The sequence below is a fragment of the Acanthopagrus latus genome, chromosome 5, assembly GCF_904848185.1.
Source record: "Acanthopagrus latus isolate v.2019 chromosome 5, fAcaLat1.1, whole genome shotgun sequence".
Taxonomy (NCBI): domain Eukaryota; kingdom Metazoa; phylum Chordata; class Actinopteri; order Spariformes; family Sparidae; genus Acanthopagrus; species Acanthopagrus latus.
Window position 1 is genome coordinate 868811 of NC_051043.1, and position 20551 is coordinate 889361.

Here is a 20551-nt window from a genome sequence, read left to right on the forward strand (position 1 = left end):
ACGGCATCCAATGACACAATGGCAGTGTCTGTACAGCCAGACTTATTAAACACTGTATTAAGTACTCTATGGATATTGTGAAAGCCCTGCCTTCCCTGCACAAAGCCATTCTGGTCAGAGTGGACTATTTCCAGCAAACTCAATTCAAGCCGTCTAGCCAATACTGTACAAAGAATTTTGAGATCATTATTCAGCAGTGAAATTGGTCTGTAAGATCCACATAGAGTGGGTGTCTTCCCTGACTTCAACAGCAAAGTAATTACTGCTGTACTGAGAGAAGGAGGAGGGGATCCGCTATCTAAAGACTCACGATACATCTCGAGCAGAGGTGGTATGAGTTTAGTTCTAAAGGTTTTATATATCTCAATAGGAATCCCGTCCGGTCCAGGGGTTTTCCCCCCTTCATGCTACCTATAGCCGCAGACAATTCTTCGGCCTCTAGGTCAAGCTCTAGAGCAGCCTGAGAGTCTTCTTTTAGGGGGACAAAGTCTAACAAATCAAAAAATTCCTTTTGTTTATGAAAAGCTGAGGGTGAATAATCCGAACAGTATAAATTTCCATAGAAGCTTGAAAAAGTCTAATTTCTTTAGGGTCACTAGTTACCAAGCCTTCATCTGTTTGTATTGTATTTATTGCTCTTTCAGTTTCCATTTGTTTAATACGCCAAGCTGGGAGCTTACTAGCTTTCTCACCCTGTTCGTTATAGGACTGCTTCAGTTTCATCAAGTTTTTATTTGCATATTTGTAGATAAAACATTGTATTTAGCTCTTAGCTCATTAAGTTCCACAAATAAGTGTTGAGAAGGATTTGCAAAATAGTTTGTTTCATTTCCTTTATCTTTTATTCCAGCTGTTCCATCTCCAATCTAGACTGCTTGTGTTTAAAGCTCGTGAAGCTTATCATCTGGCCCCTCAAAAAGGCCTTAAAAGCCTCCCATCGTATAGCAGCTGATGTCTGTTTGTATTATCTTCAAAATAATAATGAATTTGTGTTCCAATAAACTTTATACATTTTGGATCCCTAAGCCAAAATGTCTAGAGACGCCATCTTGGGGAGTAATTCAAAGATTGGGGCATGTTCAGGATAAATGAAACCGAAGCATGATCTGAAATGATAATGCTATCATACCAGGATCATGAGACTGTAGATACCAAGGAGGCAGAAACCAAATAATAATCAATTCTGGAGTATGTCTGACATGTACTAGAGTAACAAGCGAAAGTTAGTTGGTCAGGATGATTCTCTCTCCAGATGTCAGTTAGATTAAATTCTTTAATATACTGTAGCAGCTCCTTTCTTGTCTGATTATGGGAAGCATCAATTCCAGTAGCTCTATCCATTCCAGGCTGTAGAGCACAATTAAAATCCCCACCCATGATAAGGTTGCCAGGTAAAGTAGCCAAGGACAAAAACAGGTGTTTAAAAAAAGACGGATTATCTTCATTGGGCCCATATACATTAACCAGATTTAATCGAACTGAAAGAATTTCACACTGAATAATGAGGTATCTGCCTAGTCGATCTTCATCCACACTAATAAGATGAAAAGGTACAGAATTATGTTTCAGTGTAAGTACCCCAGGTGAGTGTGAACTGAAAGAGGCTGAGAATGCTGGACCAGGCCACCTCCTCCTCACTTTGATTACATCTTCAGAGGTCAAGTGCGTCTCCTGGATAAAAACTATTTAGGCTTTTAACTGTTCGATCCTGCTCATAACCTCTTTTAGCTTGACACGTTTGTTTAAACCCCTTACATTCCAGGATGTAAACTGAAGTTCAGATGACACGTTGTAATGAAAATGAAACTGGCTGTGGTAAACTTGAAATGTCTGAAAACTAAAGTCAAAGGATAATAAACAAATGAAGTGAAAAACATGTGCCTTAGAACTCTATGAACATAACTGAGTGTACATCCCCAACTGAGACACACCCACCCCTCCCACAGTACACACATCCAAACCATGGAGCCTAAACTGCTCCGCCTGCGTCCGCAGCGCAGCGAGGAACAGCAAGCCCAACAACCCTAGAAATGTCATTAATATGCAAAACTACGTCTATAGCAACTAAACAGCTATTTGGACGATTTAAACAGTGTTTGAAGTGACTCCCTGTGAGGTCAGAGCGCATAGTTCAGTAACTTGAACAAACCAGCCCGAGGATCCCGGAGGATCCCGAGGTACAGTCCTTCAATCCATGCCCAAAACCTTCTCTGCCGCTGCGGTATCAAAGATGTGCCGTCTCCCCTTAACAGTCACCAGGAGTTTAGTCGGATGAATTATCCCGTAACGCAGAGTCGGGATGGAGAGGGAAGACAGCTCCTTCTTCACCGAGTCAAAGACATTCCTCCATCTGGCCAGATCCGCAGAAACATCGGGGAAAAACATGACTCTCTGGTTGTCGGAGAGTATTTCCTCCTTGCTCCTGGCAGCCTTCATGACTCGAAACTTGTCCGCGTAGTTTAGGAACTTCATTATTACCACTCTGGGACGCACATCAGAGCGGCACCCTGCCTCAGCATCATTAACGCCGGCTCCGCTGATTCTGTGCGCCCTCTCTATCAGGACGAGTCGTGGAAAATTATGTTCAAGCACTTCAGGAATCCACCTTTCCAAAGAGGCACACATATCTGAGCCTTCTACCTTCTCTGGGAGACCGACCAGGTGAAGGTTCGAGCGGTGGGCTCGGTTTTCCAAGTCGTCCACTTTTGAGACTAGCTATTCTTCACTCTGCAATCCCTCAATAGCACTGAGCAGGCCGTCAAACCTCAGTGCGAATCCTCCTTTCATTGCGTCAATGGCACTAAGAATTGGGCTCGAACTAGCCGCCACACCGCGTCATCTGAGAATTTGTACAGCAGGGATACTCAAATACAAATCTTACAGGGCTACGACGATAATATATATTAAAACAAAACGTCATTTTCACTCAAAACAACAAAAATACAATCTAAAATAAAATGTCATTTCTATTTTGACAAGTCGTTGAATAAAACAAAGTTTCTAAGTCTCTAAGTGAGCACTCTGTTGCTTTTTGTTGTTGTGTCATAGTTGTGACAAGAATCCTGCTTGCAGCTTAATATGACGATTTCAGTGCATTTATTTTGGTTGTTCTTACCTCTGAATTTTGAGGAATTACCATTTCAAATTGGAAATCTTAATCACAGCTATAGTCTCCTGGCATATTAAGCACATGCGTCTTGTGCTGGTTGGAGGGAGAATGAATGCACATTTTTTAGGGCTGCCCCCAAATAGTCAACCAAGCACTTGTCGACCAACAAGGCATTAGCCGACCAAAATGTCATTGGTCGATTGGTCGCAGGAAAAAAAAACAAAAAAAACAAAACATTTGGAGCCCTATCTTGTCAAAATTAAGTCAAAATCTATGTGACTGGTGGCTGGCCTGTGTACAAAAGGCTGGAGGGCTTTTAATTTGAAGGGCCAGATACAGGAAGTCGTGACACTCACTCACTGTCAGTGTTTTTTTTTTAAGCCCTCCATCCTCCTCTAGCCCCCACCTTCCTGCTAAATATATATATATATATATATATATATATATATATATATATATATATATATATATACATATGACAAATATATTAAATGACAAACATACATAATTTCTTTTGATCCTTTAATTTGTTCATGTTTTAGAATGTGAGCACCATGACGTACTGCCAGGTGAACACAACAGTGCCTATCATATGGCAGCATTTTGATGAAAAAGTTGACCTGCACCCCACCCTGCCTTAACTGCTGGCCTTCACTTTGATGTCGCTATGGCTGGGCTAAGAACATTGAAGTGCTTGTATTTGTCTACTGGTTGGCTCATGCTGCATCGGTTGTCTCCGCTGCCTTTGACATCCTGAGGTCCACAATTCACAACATTGTGCATAGGAAAAGCAGGGCAGTCATCGGGATCCTGGGGCAAACAATCCGCTTCCCGAGAGGTGACCAGCTGGAAGAAGTGGGGGCTGGATTTAGTCACCTGGCTGGATGTCCCCCATTCACTGTCGTTGTTGGGGCAGTTGATGGCTGCCATGCACAAATCAAGCCACCAGCTGCCAATGCCCAGTGTTATTTTAACAGGAAGCTGTTTCCATCTATACAGCTGCAGGCCACCTGTGACTGGACATCTTTGTTGGCTTCCTTGACACCAGCATATGACGCCCGTGTCCTGAAAAACAGCCCAGTATATGTGAGGAAGCTCTACCCACCAGAGGGGAAGTGTATTTAAGGAGACGGAGGATACCCCTGTCTGGCTGCCCCTATACATCTGGTAACACCATACCGGTTGCCCAACGGGCATTTTCAATCAAGAAGACCCTTTGGCGCTCAATTTTCTTTAAGACCCTTGAAGTGAGTCCCACATTTGCTGCGGAGGTTGTTGCCTGATGTGCCATTCTGCACAACATCTGTTTGGACAATGGTGACATTGTTGAAGAGGTTATCATGGAGCCTGCTGATGATGACCATGGCATACCTGGCTGTGCGGACATAACATCTGGGGACACATTAAGGGACACACTGAGTGCAGCTGTTTCAACACCTGAGGCTGCCGTACCTGCCCTTACAAGAACATGAGTACTGACACTCTTAGTAGCAACAACATTTTATATTATATTATATCATATATATATATCAGTACAGTACAGTTATTGTTATTACTACTACTACTTATTATATTTATCAAACTTGTAATTGATGTGTTGAAGAAATTTCTCTTTAGACTCACTAAAGATTCTTAATTTGCAGTCTAACCTAAAAGACCATAAAATCAAAAGAAGTATGTTACTACAGAGGAGAGAACTTAAATATATGGTCAAATACAAGTTCCACTACATGCAGGGCTCGACGCTGACATTTTTCGCAACGACCACATGTGTTCCTAAAGTAAAATATCTGGGAGCACAAACTTATTTATTTTTTCAATTTATCGAACACTTCATACATAAAGAGGCAGCACAAACAAAATGATTTACAGTGTTTGATTTCATTTTTTTTAAATTTCATGCAGCACCAAAAAAAAAAAAAATACTGTGATTTAATTTTTTTCATTACATCCAATGGGTACTAAACACAAAGGATGTCAGTTGTCTAAGTGCATATTAATATTCATATGAAATAGAGGAAGCACTAAAATACAGTAACAAGAGATGTGTCTTATTTGGCCTACTTAGGAACACAATTTGATGCTGGTTCGGAGTCACTGGGTCGCATGACATGGAGGCTATTGAGAGAAATAAAAACATAATTTCTGCATATTAATATTCATATAACATAGAGGAAGCACTCAAATATGATAAAAAAAAAAAAAGAGGTGTGTCTTATTCGTCCAGTTTACTAATACAATCTGCTGTTGGTTTGGAGTCACTGGGTCACATGAAATGGAAGAAAACTGCAATTATTTTGTATTAACATATTTATTTCAAGTAATTTAATGACTTTGACTTTCTTTTATTGTCATTCAAATTGTACTTTACAGTGCAAGGGAAAAAAAATTAGTTTCAATGGCTGAGGATAGTGCAGGATAAAAAAACAACAGCATGTAAATTTCGCCGTTCTCTGCGGATTTACCTCCAGCCCACCTGTTAGACCCACAGTACAGCAGCTGCGTCTCCGTCCTCGGTAACAATGCCTCTGCTTGCTCCTCTTTCTGCTTGTGATTCTAGAAGTGTCCATAGCAACTGGGTCTTGTTGGCGTAGGTCCCGAAATCAGTTTCCAGCGATTCAGCGCAGGGCTCTGGGTGGTGAGCTAACTGTCCTCCTGCTGCTAACACTGGGCAGTAATGTCGCGGCTGGACCCGAGTGAATATCCGCCGAATATGCGAACTGAAACTAACTTCACCACAGTCCGTTGACCTGTCGCCTCTCCTGTGAAACTGGTTTCGTCTTTACAGAAAACGACTGTGATTGGTGCTTTGCGGCCAGAGGATTGTAGTCTTTGAACAGGCGCAGACAAAGTAGGTGGTGACGGTAACTTGAGACCTTTGTTCGCACGCTCATTTTCCCGGTTTGCACATTTTTTTAGGGGCAAATGTGAGTGAAATGCTCGTACTGTAGAGCCCTGGCTGCATGCCAAACATTGCACCTAAATAGCCTAAAAGGAAAAGGGAAATGTATTAATTACAAGCAGTTATTTACTAAAGTAAGAAGGTGTAAGTAATTAAGTTCAAGATTATTGGTGAATTTTAAACCATCTTTAATGAATATCTACAATATACACAAATTCAAATACACAAATATATGACAAAAATTACACTGCCTGGCCAAAAAAATGTCACCACCTGGCTTTTACTAACCAAATAGGTAAGAGCCTCCTATTGTATAATTATTGCATGGGAAATTAACTTTCACCTTGTAACAAGTTATTTAATCCCCACTGATGCAATGAGTAGCTTCTCACTTCCTATACAACCATGTCCAAAGACACAACCTGTGGTTGTGGAAAAGATGTTAGTCTGTTTGAGAGGGGTCAAATCAGTGGCATACATCAAGTACAGAAAAAAATCTAAGAAGGTCGCAGAAACTACTAAAATTGGGTTAAGAACTGTCCAAACATAACTAAAAACTGGAAAGATAGTGGGGAACCATTGTCTTTGAGGAAGAAATGTGGTCTGAAAAAAATCTTGAATGATCGTGATCGGCGATCATTTAAATGTTTTGTGAAATCAAATCATAGAAAAACAACAGTAGAACTCAGGGCTATGTTTAATAGTGAAAGTAGACCATTTCTACAAGCACAATGTGAAGGGAAGTCAATGCATTGGGACTGAACAGGTGTGTAGCCTTAAGAAAACCACTAATCAGTGAGGCTACTCAGAAAAAAAGGTTTCAGTTTGCTAGGGAGCATAAAGATTGGACTCTAGAGCAATGGAAGAAGGTCATGTGGTCTGATGAGTCCAGATTTACCCTGTTCCAGAGTGATGCTGCATTGGGTAAGAAGAGAGGCAGATGAAGTGATGCACCCATCATGCCGAATGTCTACTGTACAAGCCTGTGGGGGCAGTGCTGCAATCTGGGGTGGCTGCAGTTGGTCAGGTCTAGCTTCAGCAACATTATGTGCCCAAAGAATGAGGTCAGCTGACCACCTGAATATACTGAATGACCACATTCTTCCACCAGTGTATTTTTTCTTCCCTGATGGCACAAGCTTATCGAAACAAAGCCACAGAGAATGCATGCAGTAATCAAAGCTAAAGGTGGTCCAATGAAATATTAGAGTGTGTGACCTTTTTCTTTGGTGGCGACTTTTTTTTTGAGATGTGAGCTCTGTGACCCGATAATAAAACAAGTTAGCTACAAATGTGATGCCTGTGTTTGCAAGGCACACTCCAACCTAATTGTACAATGCTACTCCTGTGTGACACACACACACACACACACACACACACACACACACACACACACACACACACACACACACACACACACACACACACACACACACACACTCACACACACACAGATGATTCATGTTGATTTTTTTCTGATGTTCTGTGAATCTAGTCTCTGTTTTGATTATTATTATAATTTTCAGTGTCTATTCTTTGTATGTTAACTGCAGTTATGCATGTTCACAACTAGTTGGAAACATTGTTTATAGCATTAAAATGTGTTAAATAAGATTTGGTGATGACTATGTTTGAATTATGTTTTTTGTGTTAATGTAAGAGCAGTTAAACCAGACCGGTCAAATTTGACCGGGAACACCAAAGTAAGGGGGTGAGAAACGCACATAATACAACACTCTAAAAGGTAATAGCTATGCTTACTTAAATCATTATAGTGTACTTTACTTATCTGTCCCTATCCTGTTGATTTAACTCATGGAATGTAAGTATGTACTCATTTTTCCTTAAGGAGGTTTAAAACATTTTCTGGGTCTTGTGGTAAGTTGTTCAAAGTCTTTCAAGTATCAGCTATAATTTCATTACTTACAACTACATTTTTTGCAGGACATTTTTTTCAGAACATAGGTATTACAAACATTTAGTGATAACTAGGCTAATGCTATTGTTAGCAAAGATTAGCCAAGGCAGCTAACTTAATTATTACCATTATCATGTCATTCACACGATAATTTATAGCACATAAATGAAAACAGCAGGTACTCTTGTGGCAGCAACAGTGACTGGGAAGAGAAATGTGAAGGAGTGAAAAGAGTGAGAGAAAAGCGGCGAAAGTGAGTCACTGTGCTATGGCTTGTGCTAATGTATAAATTGTAATGTACAATTAAATTCTAATGAAGCTTAAACATGATGATTGATTACCACTACTATAATTCTTTCATTTTGTTATTCTGCTTCAAAGTAGCATTTACAAATTTGGTAAATGAATTTGGGCAGAGCATGCAGGGCAGAATGACCACAGCCAGAACCAAATAAGCAACAACCTGACTTATTGCTCAGAACTGTATAGCTGTGGTCATTCTGGATCTTAGAATGAGCAAAAATGGCAATAAGAGATGCCCTGCTTGGTCTGCCAAAATTTATTGACCTCAAATGTCTTCACTTAAAGTATTTGAGCCATTTTTGATGCCATTTTTGTGACCTTATTTATTTATTTATTTTACAGCTTGACGACAGACAACCAACACTGATGCAGTGGACGTGTAAGTTTTGCAACTTCACATGTGAAAAGAGAGGGCAGTTACTTAAACATTATAGATTGAAACATGGTGGTTACACAAGAACATCACCATTACCATGTGTTCATAAAGAGTGCCCCTGCACATTCAAGTCCTTTAATGCTCTTAAGGTACATCTATCAAGAGCACACTCCCAGATTGATGATCATTGTGATGCCACAAAAAAAAAGTTCCAATGTCAGCTTTGTGACTTCAATGAGCCATGTGTAGAAAAAGATTTTTTTTCACACTTACGGACACATATCTGGATGCACCAAAAAGTACAGTGCCCTTACAAGGATTGTAATTTTGAAACCTGCGTCTACACTACATTTAATGCCCACAAAAGCAGGAACCATGATGGCAGACAGATACACAGCCAGTTGCAGTTCAAACCGGAAATTTTAACACATACAGAAACTTTGGGTGAAGTTGTCCAAACTGAAAATGAAAGTGACATTGAAGACGCAACTGATTTTCAAGAAGAGGATTTGACTGCAGATAATACTGATGACTTGGAGAGGCAGCTTGAGCATAATTTGGCAGCCCTTTTCCTTAGAATGCAGACCATACTTAAGATATCGGAAACTGCTGTGCAAGATGTAATACAGCAAATAAGGCAGATAATGGACCTGTCAAAACCTTTGCATTTTTCTGCTATTCAGAGAGTACTCCTGAACTACTATCCTGATGCAGACATGTCTATTGCAAGAGAAATAATAAGTGCAATCTCAGAGAGTGATGTCATTCTGAAACACACTCAAAAAGGAGGTTCCCTATCCACCTCCTGCAAAAGAGCCTCTTACATGGTAAAAGAGTTTAAAATTGTGGAACCTGTTGAGTTTATTACAGGTGAACACAAGCAGTCAGTTGTCTACATACCTGTCCTTAAAATGCTTCAGACTTTGTTAAACAAAGATGAAATCTTGGACAAAGCTCTCACAGTTAGCAATGGTGATGTGCAAGGATACAGTACCTTCAGGGATGGTTCACGTTTCAAAGAAAATCCTTTACTAGTGGAGGAACATTTTCAGATTGCCTTGGCACTTTACATTGATGACTTTGAGGTTGCAAACCCTCTGGGGACCTCTAAAAATAAACACAAAATCTGTGCAGTATATTGGGTTCTAGTAAATCTTGCACCCAAATTCCGTTCCTCTCTCAGCTCAATACAGTTAGCTCTTCTTTGCAAGACAAACACTGTCAAAGCATGTGGGTACTCTGAAGTCCTTCATCCACTCCTTCAGGATCTAGTGCTTCTTGAGAAGCATGGTGTTTATGTTGAAAGATTAGGCTCAAGTGTCAGAGGAACAGTTTTGTATATTGCAGCAGATAATTTGGCTGCTCATTCATTAGCAGGATTCCATGAAAGTTTTGTCTCTGATAAGATTTGCCGCTTTTGCATGGCTACACGGCAGGACATACAAGATAATGAAGTTAGGTCTGGTCACTTCTGCTTGAGAACAAAGCAAGACCATGACCGGCATGTGCGGGAAGTCCAGCAGGATGCCAAGATGTCAAAGCAATATGGTGTCAAAGGGAGCTGTCCTTTAAGTGTTCATTTGGAACACTTTCATGTTGTTGATGGCTTCCCCCCTGATATCCTCCATGATTTGCTTGAAGGCATTGTTCCTTCTGAGCTGTGTCTTTGCATTCAGGACTTCATAAAAAAGAAGTTCTTCACACTTGAGATGATGAATCGTGCCATAAAGGAATTTCCCTACACACATTCAGACAAAACAAACCAGCCTCAGATAATTTCTAAAACATTCCATGCTAAAGGGACCATTGGAGGTAATGGTCATGAGAACTGGAGCCTGATCAGACTCCTTCCCCTGTTGATTGGCCATTATATCCCTGAAGGAGACAAAGCATGGGAGGTTTTACTGTGCTTGAAAGACGTGGTTGAGTTGGCCATGTGTACAAGGTTTACTGAGGAGTCACTCCACTATCTGGATTTCAAGTTGTCAGAGCATAGAACATTACTTCAAGAGGCATTCCCTCACTATAGACTCCGTCCAAAACATCATTACTTGGAGCACTATCCCCATCTAATTCAAGTATTTGGACCACTTGTAGATGTGTGGACTATGAGATTTGAGGGAAAACACAAATTCTTTAAACAAGTAATTCGTAGAGCCCACAACTTCAGAAATGTTCCTCTGACTTTGACTGATAGACATCAGAAGATGATGGCTTACCATTTAGATTCTGCTTCATTTTTTAAACCAGCATTGGAATTGGACAAAGCAAAGAGTGTCATGATTTCTTCCCTCCCAGACAATGTGCAGCAGCATTTGTTGGCAAGACATGCACCTCAAAACGCAGTCCTTACAGCAACATCTGTTAGCATAGATGGTATTAAGTATGCAGCTGACATGGTGGTGTCTGTTGGTTCATGCGCAGGCCTTCCAGAATTTAGGCAGATTCAGCAGGTTCTGGTTGTGGATACCAATGTTTTGTTCATTTGTAGACAGTTGTTTGCATGGTATCACGAACACCTTAGAGCTTATGAGGTCTGTCAAAGTAGCTCAAGCTTGCTTGTAACCGAGTTGAAAGACTTCAATGATGTCTTTCCCCTCTCTGCCTACAGAGTGAAAGGCCAGTTGTTTGTGACCCTAAAGCGTTACATTTTGTGCTGATGTCATATTTTATTCTTTCAGAACCATGGACCAGTCCTGGCCAGTGAGGGTAGTGGTTGCTGATAATGACATTCGAAAAGTAACTTTCCACAAAAGACCGGATACTTTGGAAGAGCTAATAAGCGAGTTGAAAAAACGACTTGATCAGCAATATGACTTCATGCTTCACTATGAAGACCCAGAGTTCAACTATGCTTTTTGCAACCTCACGGATATAACTGAGCTGCCTGATAGACCAACACTGAAGATTGTCTCTCTGGAAAATGTAGTTGTAACATTGTCTGTAGCCAGTCCATCATCTTCAGCCAGCGCATTGTCTTCAGCATTGACTCTGTCTTCACCTGGGTCATCTGACACAGAAATACTGCCTCACACTGAAGAGACATCACCACTGACCTCACGTGAACCATGGCCTTCTACATTTGAGGTGCCATATTTCTCTGTAAATATTGAATATAGACTGAGACAGGGAAACCTAATTTATATGAGAGATGGCACACGCATGTCAGTTTCACGAGACATGAAGCATGACATTCTGCAGAAGCTAGCTGAGGAGATGTACAAGTTCTCGGCTTACCCTCAAGATGAACACTTCACCACTGTTGCTGCAGCACTGATAGCTAAGCACCCGTGCCTTGCTGAGCCAGGGTCAACCACAGGTTGCTATGGATGGAAGAATAGTTTGAAATTCAAAATGGGTAATCTCCGATCCAAACTTCGCAGATGTGGAATTGCAGATTTGTCAGTCAACAAGAGAACACAGCAGAATCCAGAGGGGGAACCACCTGGAAAAAGCCTGAAGAGACCCAGAAGAAGTGAGACAAACTTCCTGCCAGATTTTCCACAGGGTCAAGATGCATCAACACTTGAATGCTCTAGACAGCTGCTTGAAAATGAAATGAAGAAAAGGTTCCCAAATGCAGTTCATGTGAATCAGCTGATGAACCAGACCTTCTCATTAAGACGCAAAGAAATTGTGGAAGAGCAGCCCCCTTTGAAACAGATGTTGGAACGATGGCCAGCTCTCTTCAGAAAACAACAGGTAAGCAAGCAAATATGCTAAATAAATACGGGATGTTTCATGCTAGGGGGAATAGGTTCTACATGATGCAAAATTGTCTGTCCCATTCATAGTTTGTATACGATAATATTGTGGTCAACTCTTAACTTGGTACAAAATGTTTTGTTTGTGTTCTGTTTTGTCCTTGAGGGTCTTTGCAGAATTCACAAGAGTGGCAAGTAAAGATCTTGAATGGGACTTCTTTGAGTCCTTGGACCGCCATACCCCACGTTTCCTTGAGATCTTCAAATCTAAAACTGGAATAATTGGAAGGACACTTAAGGAGATCCTTTCCCAGGTTGAAACAAAGGTAAGCATTCCTTCTCATTTTATATAAGTGCAGGAAATCGTGCAAGTTGTTCCTTTCTGACAGTGTTCTAGTTTCCACACACACATAAATACCCTGCTAACCAGCTACAGACTATGGCACATATTTGCCATACAGACATGAAAGTGATATTGAGCTTATAATCTAGCTCAGCAAGACATGCAAATACGTTTCCTAACATGTCAAACTATTCCTTTAAATAACTTAAGTTGGAAAAATATGATGCAGTTTCTTCAGAAAATGCTCTTCCTTATTTCACTGTTTTTCCCAATTGTAGACCCATGATATCGAAGCCATGAGGACTGCTGTCCTGCGATGTCTTCCAGTTTTCCTCGGGGATGATGGAAGTGATTTTTTCAAAGTCTGTTTTGTAAGTATTGCATATGTAACACATTGAAATCAGACGCTGTAATTTCAGGTGTTATGGGGGGTTTATTTTCATGCAACACACTTATCTATGAACACACAAACAGATAAACACACACCAGTAAAATTGTAGCGAGTATAAACTGCTAAACTGCAGCGACTCAGACCGGACCCCTTGAAGGTTTTGCACTATGAAGCCAAAATGTTCAAATTAGTTTTTAACCTTCCTTTATATCTGCAGGACACTGATACCATCGCAGATGTCACACAAGTTCCTGTTGGGGTCTTGACTGTTATACCTGAAGACAGACAGCAGCCAGGTCCACATGCCCTGCACCTTGAACCCTCCAGCATTGCTATCATACTGGAAGGTAATATCGTCATGGATGACATTGGAAGCCACGCACAAGATTTTTGTGTTACATTTGGACTAATATACGCTCTTCATTTGGATTATCCAAAAAGACTCAGGAACACCTTTGACTTCATTCAGAGGGTGATGCTCAACCTGGGTGTAGGCAACCTGAGACCAAAACTTCAGAGCTTGAAAAATGCTCTTTTGCAGTAGGTGGGTGTACTGCCGGCAGATCCTTAAAATAGCAAGGGATCCTGAAGCATATTGATTTGAGTGTTAAACTCATATATTTGCAACTAACCTCTGCAAAGTTAAGTTACAGTCTGTCACAGATGGATGATTTTGGTTACTTGTTATACTTAAGTTTCTATAGTGTCTCAGTCTGTGGGATGGAGGGTTAATCCCATCTTGATTAATCTAAACTAGTTTGTGAAGTTTAGTAAATAAAAGTTTGACTGAATGTAAGTGGCATTAGCAGTCTTTTGAAGAGCAGAGTCATTTTGAGAAGTCAGACTCAGGGAATGAGTCAGATGATTGCAAAAAACCTCCTTGTGTACTTATCCAAATGTTTGTTTTAAAATGTTGGGACACACCACCCCTAAATGTTAAAGATGTTACAGAAAGATTTGATGGCAGTGAGCCTTAACTACCAGTTAAGTTGTACTATAGATGCACCAATTTTCTGTCCTTGTGAAAAAATATTGAATTTATTTGTTGAATTGTTTGGATTTGCTTAAATCATCTTGCGTTCTAGATAACTCAGACCATACCAGCATTAATACACCTAGTTTGATAGTGACCCCAAAATTTTTAGGGATACTTCTACTGCAAGTTGTTAATGTCGATGGAGCTTTGGGGAATTCAAATACCCAGATTGCCTGTATAAATCCACCTATTTTTGCATTTTGTTTTGTTTATTGCATTTCAAGTATATGCATTGTTTGTGGTTCATTTAACTTGAAAGCTGGCTGAAGCTTAATTGAATATTGGTATTGTGATAAAAGGAGCCTTGTTGTAGTCTTAAGTAATGTCAGAGAAGGTTTCTACATTTGTTTAGAAAAAACTTGCTTATAAAAGATTATTTTACAAGGCTTACATTTTTGTTTTTATGGTGAAATATCATTTGTTTCCACAAACAGTGGCCTTGGCTTAAGGTGCACAGCATTACATTTTGTTCAAATAATAAAAGCCTGCAAACTTATCATTCTTTGTTCTGCTTACTTGATTTTTTTAGTGCAATCGGTTTCCTAGATTCTACTGAGTAAACACAACTGTACAGTTAAGTAAGACTAACTTGGCTTACTTAAGTTGGTAACACTTAGAAAGATCAAGCTCATTATACTTACTATTTTTAAGTTTAAACAACTTAATAAAATTAAGTAAACACAACTGCTCAGTTAAGTCAGACTAACTTGGTTTACTTAAGTTGGTAACACTTAGAAAGATCAAGTTCATTATAGTTTCTATTTTTAAGTTTAAATAACTTCACAAAATTAAGTAAATACAATAAGATTTGAAGTAAACTTAACAAGTAGATATGAAGTAAACTTAACTTCAGACTGTTAGTTATATTTACTTACCTTCTTTAGTGCAATCGGTTTCCTAGATTCTTTTAAGTAAGCTCAACTTGTCACATTTTAGAGTGAAGGGATAATCAGCCTTGAAATCAACGTGTCTTAAAGGGGAGGGGCATCTCCAGGTGCCCATCTGCATTTTGACGTACTCCTTCACTCGGTAACTGCATGAACCGTATGTCATCTCGTGATATGCTCTTAACCCTAGGGTTTGTGTCTTTCAAACTAGATTCTAGAATTGTGATGACAGTGGCTGGTGTCAGTGGTGGAAGTTCTTTGACAGACACACAATGGCACGGATCCGTCACTTCTGTTGACCTTGCAACTACTGTGGTTATTTTACAGCGCATCTACAGTAATTCATCTAACAGTATAATAGCTTTTTTTGGATTACAGTACATGACGATAACTGTGGGTTATGGTAATTTTACAGTATATGCCAGTGTTCTTTCATTTCTGCATTTGTATAAATCCCCACCAATTTAAAAACAAAGTATGCAGGGCTTCTCAAATACCCAGCCCTAGGCTGCCACATTCATCCCAACAGCCAGTCAACATCCAAAAGTCCTACAGTAAACACATTAATGTCTTACCTTCTAGTGCTTAGAGTGGATCAACTTATTCAACTGATAACTAATTTCACTTAATATCTTATTTAACTTAATAGTTTCTAATTCTAATAACTTCTTAAGAGAACACAAGAGAATATACATTCCATAACATTGCTGTAGTTTATTACAATGTGCTCATTTGTACAGCAGACTTTGTAAAATTAGTAACATTGAGAACATTTGTATTACAAAAATGAAAAGGTATTACCTTTCTATGTTTGGAACAAACTGTCTCCAATACAATCATTAGTGACAGGCTTTACTGAACTCATGAGCATAACATCAGATGCTGAATTAAAATACCATCTAGAACAGTGCAACAGTCTAGCTTGAAAACAAGTCTTTTGCATGTGAACAGTAAAAGTAACTGTGGAGAAAGAAAGAACAGTGAGTACTCGACAGCAGCGTTTGACTGGTCTCCTCAGTCACCGATGACGACCACCTGTAAATAAATAAATAAATAAAATTAGCAACACAACATCATAGGTAAAATATATAAATATGAAATACTACTGGAGGGAGTGAAAGAAACATAAAATGAGGGGAGAGAAATGGGCCAGAGCAATAAACTGTTTAAGAGAGAGAGAAAATGCAAGAGACAAAGAAAAGCAAGAGACAGACAGGAGAGAGAGTGGTTAGTTATAGTTAAGGGGTGGTTACCTCTTTAAAACTACTGTGCAATAAAGTCAATGAAGTTAAATTAATAAATGATAAGATAATGATGCATACATTTTATAATAAAAAAAACTTTATGAAGGTCAGCAACACCTAAGGCTAACTGAGCTCAAGCTAGCTACAGAGTTTGATTCACTTTGCCCTATTTAGCAACCTGAACTAATGAAACATCTGAAATCTCTCACTTTTGTCTTTGAGTGTAGCTCTAACTTGTTCCTTTTAGCTTTTGTATAGCATTATGAACTTACTCTGTGAAGAATCATATTGCTTCAGCTCTGGCATTTTTGGAGTGAACTTTCTCTCCCGTCAGTGGGGATGGGGCAACCCCTCTGCCTGTTGCTGTATTCCTGACTTAAAAAATTCAAAAGACCACAGGCCATGTGCAACTTTATCTGACCTCTTGTCAATGAGAAGTGGTTATAGTAGTGAGAGTGGTGTGAGGATGCTTTAAATGCTTACATAACAACAGTTTGTACATCTGCAACTGTATCTTTACATAACAAGTAGTTGTTTGCTGCTTTATTAATGATTAAAATCTCATAGGGAACCTTTGATAGATGTAACAGTCTATCTGAAACCATCCTCCTAATGTCACAAAAATCAGCACCAGCTCAGCTAATGAAAATGCACTATTGGAAAAATTGACATTTAATGTAAATGTGTGATGTGATGTGATGTGATGTGATATTTGACTAAGGTGTGGCAGGCTGACAAGCCTTAAAATATCACTTCATACACATGGAGACCTCAGTTTGACACAGTTGACACAGCCCTCAAAAGTAGTCTAATTCAAGTTTCATTGATATGGGCACAGACACAGACACAGTGCCTCTTTTTATTGTAAAAATAATAAAGATGCTTTGTAAATTAATAAATAAATAGAGGTAATAATATGAACAATAAATAAACTTTACTTCCCTTTTATCCAGTGTAAAATGGTTTGAAACGAAAGCTTCATCAACAGTGTAGTCTTACCAGTAACCTGCTGCTGTGGATGATGCTGCTCCTCTGCCAAGCTGACAGTAGCTCCTCCCAGAACAAAGTTCCGACATCCCTGGACATATAAGTGCATCTCAAGAATTAGAATATCATAGGTTAATATTTTAGATAATTTGAATTTTAAAAATGGCTGCACAGTGGCCCACTGCCGCCTCACAGCTAGAAGATCCCCGGTTCGCGTCCCGGTTGGAACTTTCTGTGTGGAGTTTGCATGTTCTCCCTGTGCAGCGTGGGTTTTCCAGCCCTCGCCTACGCCTGTGGTTCCCAGTCGCCAGCCTCCAGCGCTTACGTCTTTCACCGGCTTCCTCCCACAGTCCAAAAACATGCTGAGGTTAATTGATTATTCTAAATTGTCCGTAGGTGTGAATGAGAGTGTGCCTGGTTGTTTGTCTCTATGTGTAGCCCTGTGATAGACTGGCGACCTGTCCAGGGTGTCCCCTGCCTTCGCCCTAAGTCAGCTGGGATAGGCTCCAGCCCCCCCGCGACCCTGCAGAGGATTAAGCGGCGTACAGATAATGGATGGATGGATGAATTTTAAAAAATGAACCTTTCATATATTCTAGATTTACTACACATAGTTAAATGTTTCAAGTCTTATTTTGTTTTATTACATAAGACCAATCAAAAAAGGATTATAAAGAAATGTTGGCCCTCTGAAAATACTGTTAATTTATGCACTTGGGGCATCTGTTGGCAGGTGCCAAGTCCTAGTGGAAGAGGAAATCAGCCCTCCATACAGGATGGAGATCACCCGTTACTAAACTGAATCTAACCTTAACTCCGTGAAGAATCTGTGGGCTGTGGTAAAGTGGAAGTTGAGAGAGAGCATACCCAACAACATGGGTGAGGTAAAGATTGTGATCCACCTCCATGCCATGGAGCCCTGATGCAGCAACTTGTGCGAAAGGAGCGAGAAAGTATTGGGTGCATAAAAATGGCCCAGAGACATTTAACCAAATATTAGAATTATAAAATTATATGCTGTGTTGGAGCTATTCATTGTTTTGTAATATAATTTCAACATGTATTTATTTTGTTAATGTTTTGATGAGCACAAGTTAGTAAATTAGTTTGATTACAATATTATTAAGCTTTTGTTATGAAGGCACTGGCACGGGTGAATCTATATATATGACGAGGCAGGTGGTGGGAGGCAGGCACTGGTAAGGGTTTATGGTTTTTTACCAGGGTGACAGGGCAATAGCGACACAGACACCATTGTCAATTGTTTGCCACTCAAAGGAAAATAAACGCAAAAACTACCACGATGACTGGAAAATTGTCACAACTCTGCATAAGAGTCACTCTTTAAAGTCCTTGTAAAGCAGCAATAAATTTGTGTTATGAGTTTGTCACACCAACACCACAGAAACGTGTCATTGACCACTGAGCCAAATGTGAAAGATTAAAGGAATTGCTAAGTATATAAAATTAGGTCTCAAGATCATGGAAAAACGAGCACTTCTCTCTGCTGTGAAACGCTGGGGGCGTGTCAGTTAGAGGAGCTGGAGCCACGCCCACGTGCAGGAGAGGAGCCTCCTCTGTGTACTGACTTTCCATATTTCTTTCATACAGATACTTTTCTGATAGTTACTTTATTACCACAAGCTCCCCAATTACTCCGTCTGCCAAATTTTTATCAGTTGTGAGGAATGATACTGTCAGGTCGAGGTAAAGGGGAAAACTATGGAAGGGAAGGTGGACCCAAATGCAGTTACTGGAGGCAAGATAAGGAGAACAAAAGGCGAGCTTAATGAAAAGCTGTATACAAAAACCAAAAGCGGACGAGCAGGGATGGAAAAACAAAGTAACAACTAAGAACGAGTCAAAGTACCAAAGCAAAAAAAAATACAAAGTTCAAATCAAAGTCAACGTACGAAATCAGACAGAACAAAATACAAAATAAATCCAAAACCTACCAAACAGGAACATGAACAAGAATCAGGATCATGAACAAGAATCAGGAGCAAGGATCAGACAGAGAACAGAAGACAGAATACACAAGACAGAATCCAATGACCAGACAAAGAGTGAGGGGAAACACAGAGACTAAATACACAGACACTAATGACATGACGAGGAACAGGTGAGGAGAGAGGCGGAAGGAAGCCAGGTGTGATAACGAGGGGGAGGAGCACAGAGGAACAGACCAGGAGGGAACAAGACCACAGACAGAGGGAGCCAGAGGGGAGAACATAGGAGAAACTTAAAGGACACAAGAGGGCAAGGAACATCAAAACATGAGACACAAGACATCGAGAGGGCAAAACACAACACAAGACATGGAGAAAGCAAAACATAACATAAGACATGGAAAAAGCAAAACATAACACAAGACAAGATACAAGGATGAAAATCAAATACAAGAAACCAAAAACCAGAAACAAGAACAAAACAAACAGGAGTCATGACAGATACCAGCTGTGGAGTAGCATTAGTTGTCAAATAAATGAATCATGTATGATGCATGTGCACAGAAAATGATAACTCATATATTGACTCTGTCTGAGCTAGCTGCTCTCGTCTCTCTCTGTATAAAAGCAACTACGTCTGTGCCTCAGTGGCCTTTTGATTTTGTTAATAATGTTTTTTATTTGGACAAAGGGCATTATTGTTTCGGACAAATCCGACACTACATATTTTCAGCCAGCAGATAGTTTGTGTTCCACTCAATCTTCACAGAAACATGAGAGCTGTAGAAATTATTGGAACTGAAAACTGACATAATGTACATGTTCTTTATGAGTTCTTTAGAGTTGCACACCACTGTATGTGTGGTGTGCAACTCTAAAGTTGGTTTCCGATCCACAAATAAACTACAAGAACAAGAATGTTTCATTTTTCATTGTCTTTCCGCTTCTGGGGCAGCTGTAGCTGGTGGACTGGTGATCAGAAGGTCGCCAGCTCAAATCCCGGCTCCCCTGGGCGGAACTGGGATACATGTCGAAGTATCCTTGAGCAAGATACTGAACCCCAAAATTGCTCCTGATGTGCAGATGGCACCTTGTGTGGCAGCCACTGCCATCAGTAAGGGTCCTGCGATGAGCTGCCAACTCATCCAGGGTGTACCCTGGCCTATGCCCATTGTGTGAACTGGATTTGGCCCCAGTAAGCCCCGAGGCCCCTTAGGGGGAAACTGCGACCCCCATGGAGAACAAGAATGTGCCATATTAAATCACCTATCATTGCGCAATACATCTCAGCGTGATTATTGCTTCTCAGCTCTCAAAACATCCATATGGTGCATCCCTTATAATAATAAAATAATAAATACAAGTCTTGATACTAACCTTTACAATGATTTACAGCAGCACC

At 40.1% G+C, this 20551-nt stretch overlaps 1 protein-coding gene and 2 long non-coding RNA genes across 5 annotated transcripts; 2 read left to right on the forward strand and 1 right to left on the reverse strand.

Annotated features, from left to right (window-relative positions):
- Positions 1 to 5493: 5493 nt before the first annotated feature.
- LOC119019436 lies at positions 5494 to 15543 on the forward strand. The gene is made up of 2 exons (XR_005075052.1): positions 5494 to 5960; positions 15181 to 15543. It is a non-coding gene; the product is annotated as an uncharacterized LOC119019436 (long non-coding RNA).
- On the forward strand, positions 7870 to 13615 carry LOC119019411. Of its 3 annotated transcripts, none has more exons than XM_037097964.1 (6): positions 7916 to 8182; positions 8575 to 8611; positions 11290 to 12310; positions 12480 to 12638; positions 12934 to 13026; positions 13264 to 13615. In XM_037097964.1, exons 3-6 carry the CDS (start codon positions 11294 to 11296, stop codon positions 13588 to 13590), a joined length of 1596 nt encoding a protein of 531 aa, XP_036953859.1. In that variant the 5' UTR covers positions 7916 to 8182; positions 8575 to 8611; positions 11290 to 11293; the 3' UTR covers positions 13591 to 13615. The 3 variants fall into 3 exon arrangements, 2 of the variants coding, with proteins under 2 accessions (XP_036953859.1, XP_036953860.1); XM_037097965.1 differs by having other exon boundaries at positions 12490 to 12638; XR_005075036.1 differs by lacking the exons at positions 7916 to 8182; positions 11290 to 12310; positions 12480 to 12638 and adding an exon at positions 7870 to 7889 and having other exon boundaries at positions 13264 to 13593.
- On the reverse strand, positions 9650 to 15160 carry LOC119019434. The gene is made up of 4 exons (XR_005075050.1): positions 14958 to 15160; positions 11846 to 11931; positions 10828 to 10969; positions 9650 to 10346 (listed from the first exon to the last, which is right to left on the reverse strand). It is a non-coding gene; the product is annotated as an uncharacterized LOC119019434 (long non-coding RNA).
- Positions 15544 to 20551: the final 5008 nt, after the last annotated feature.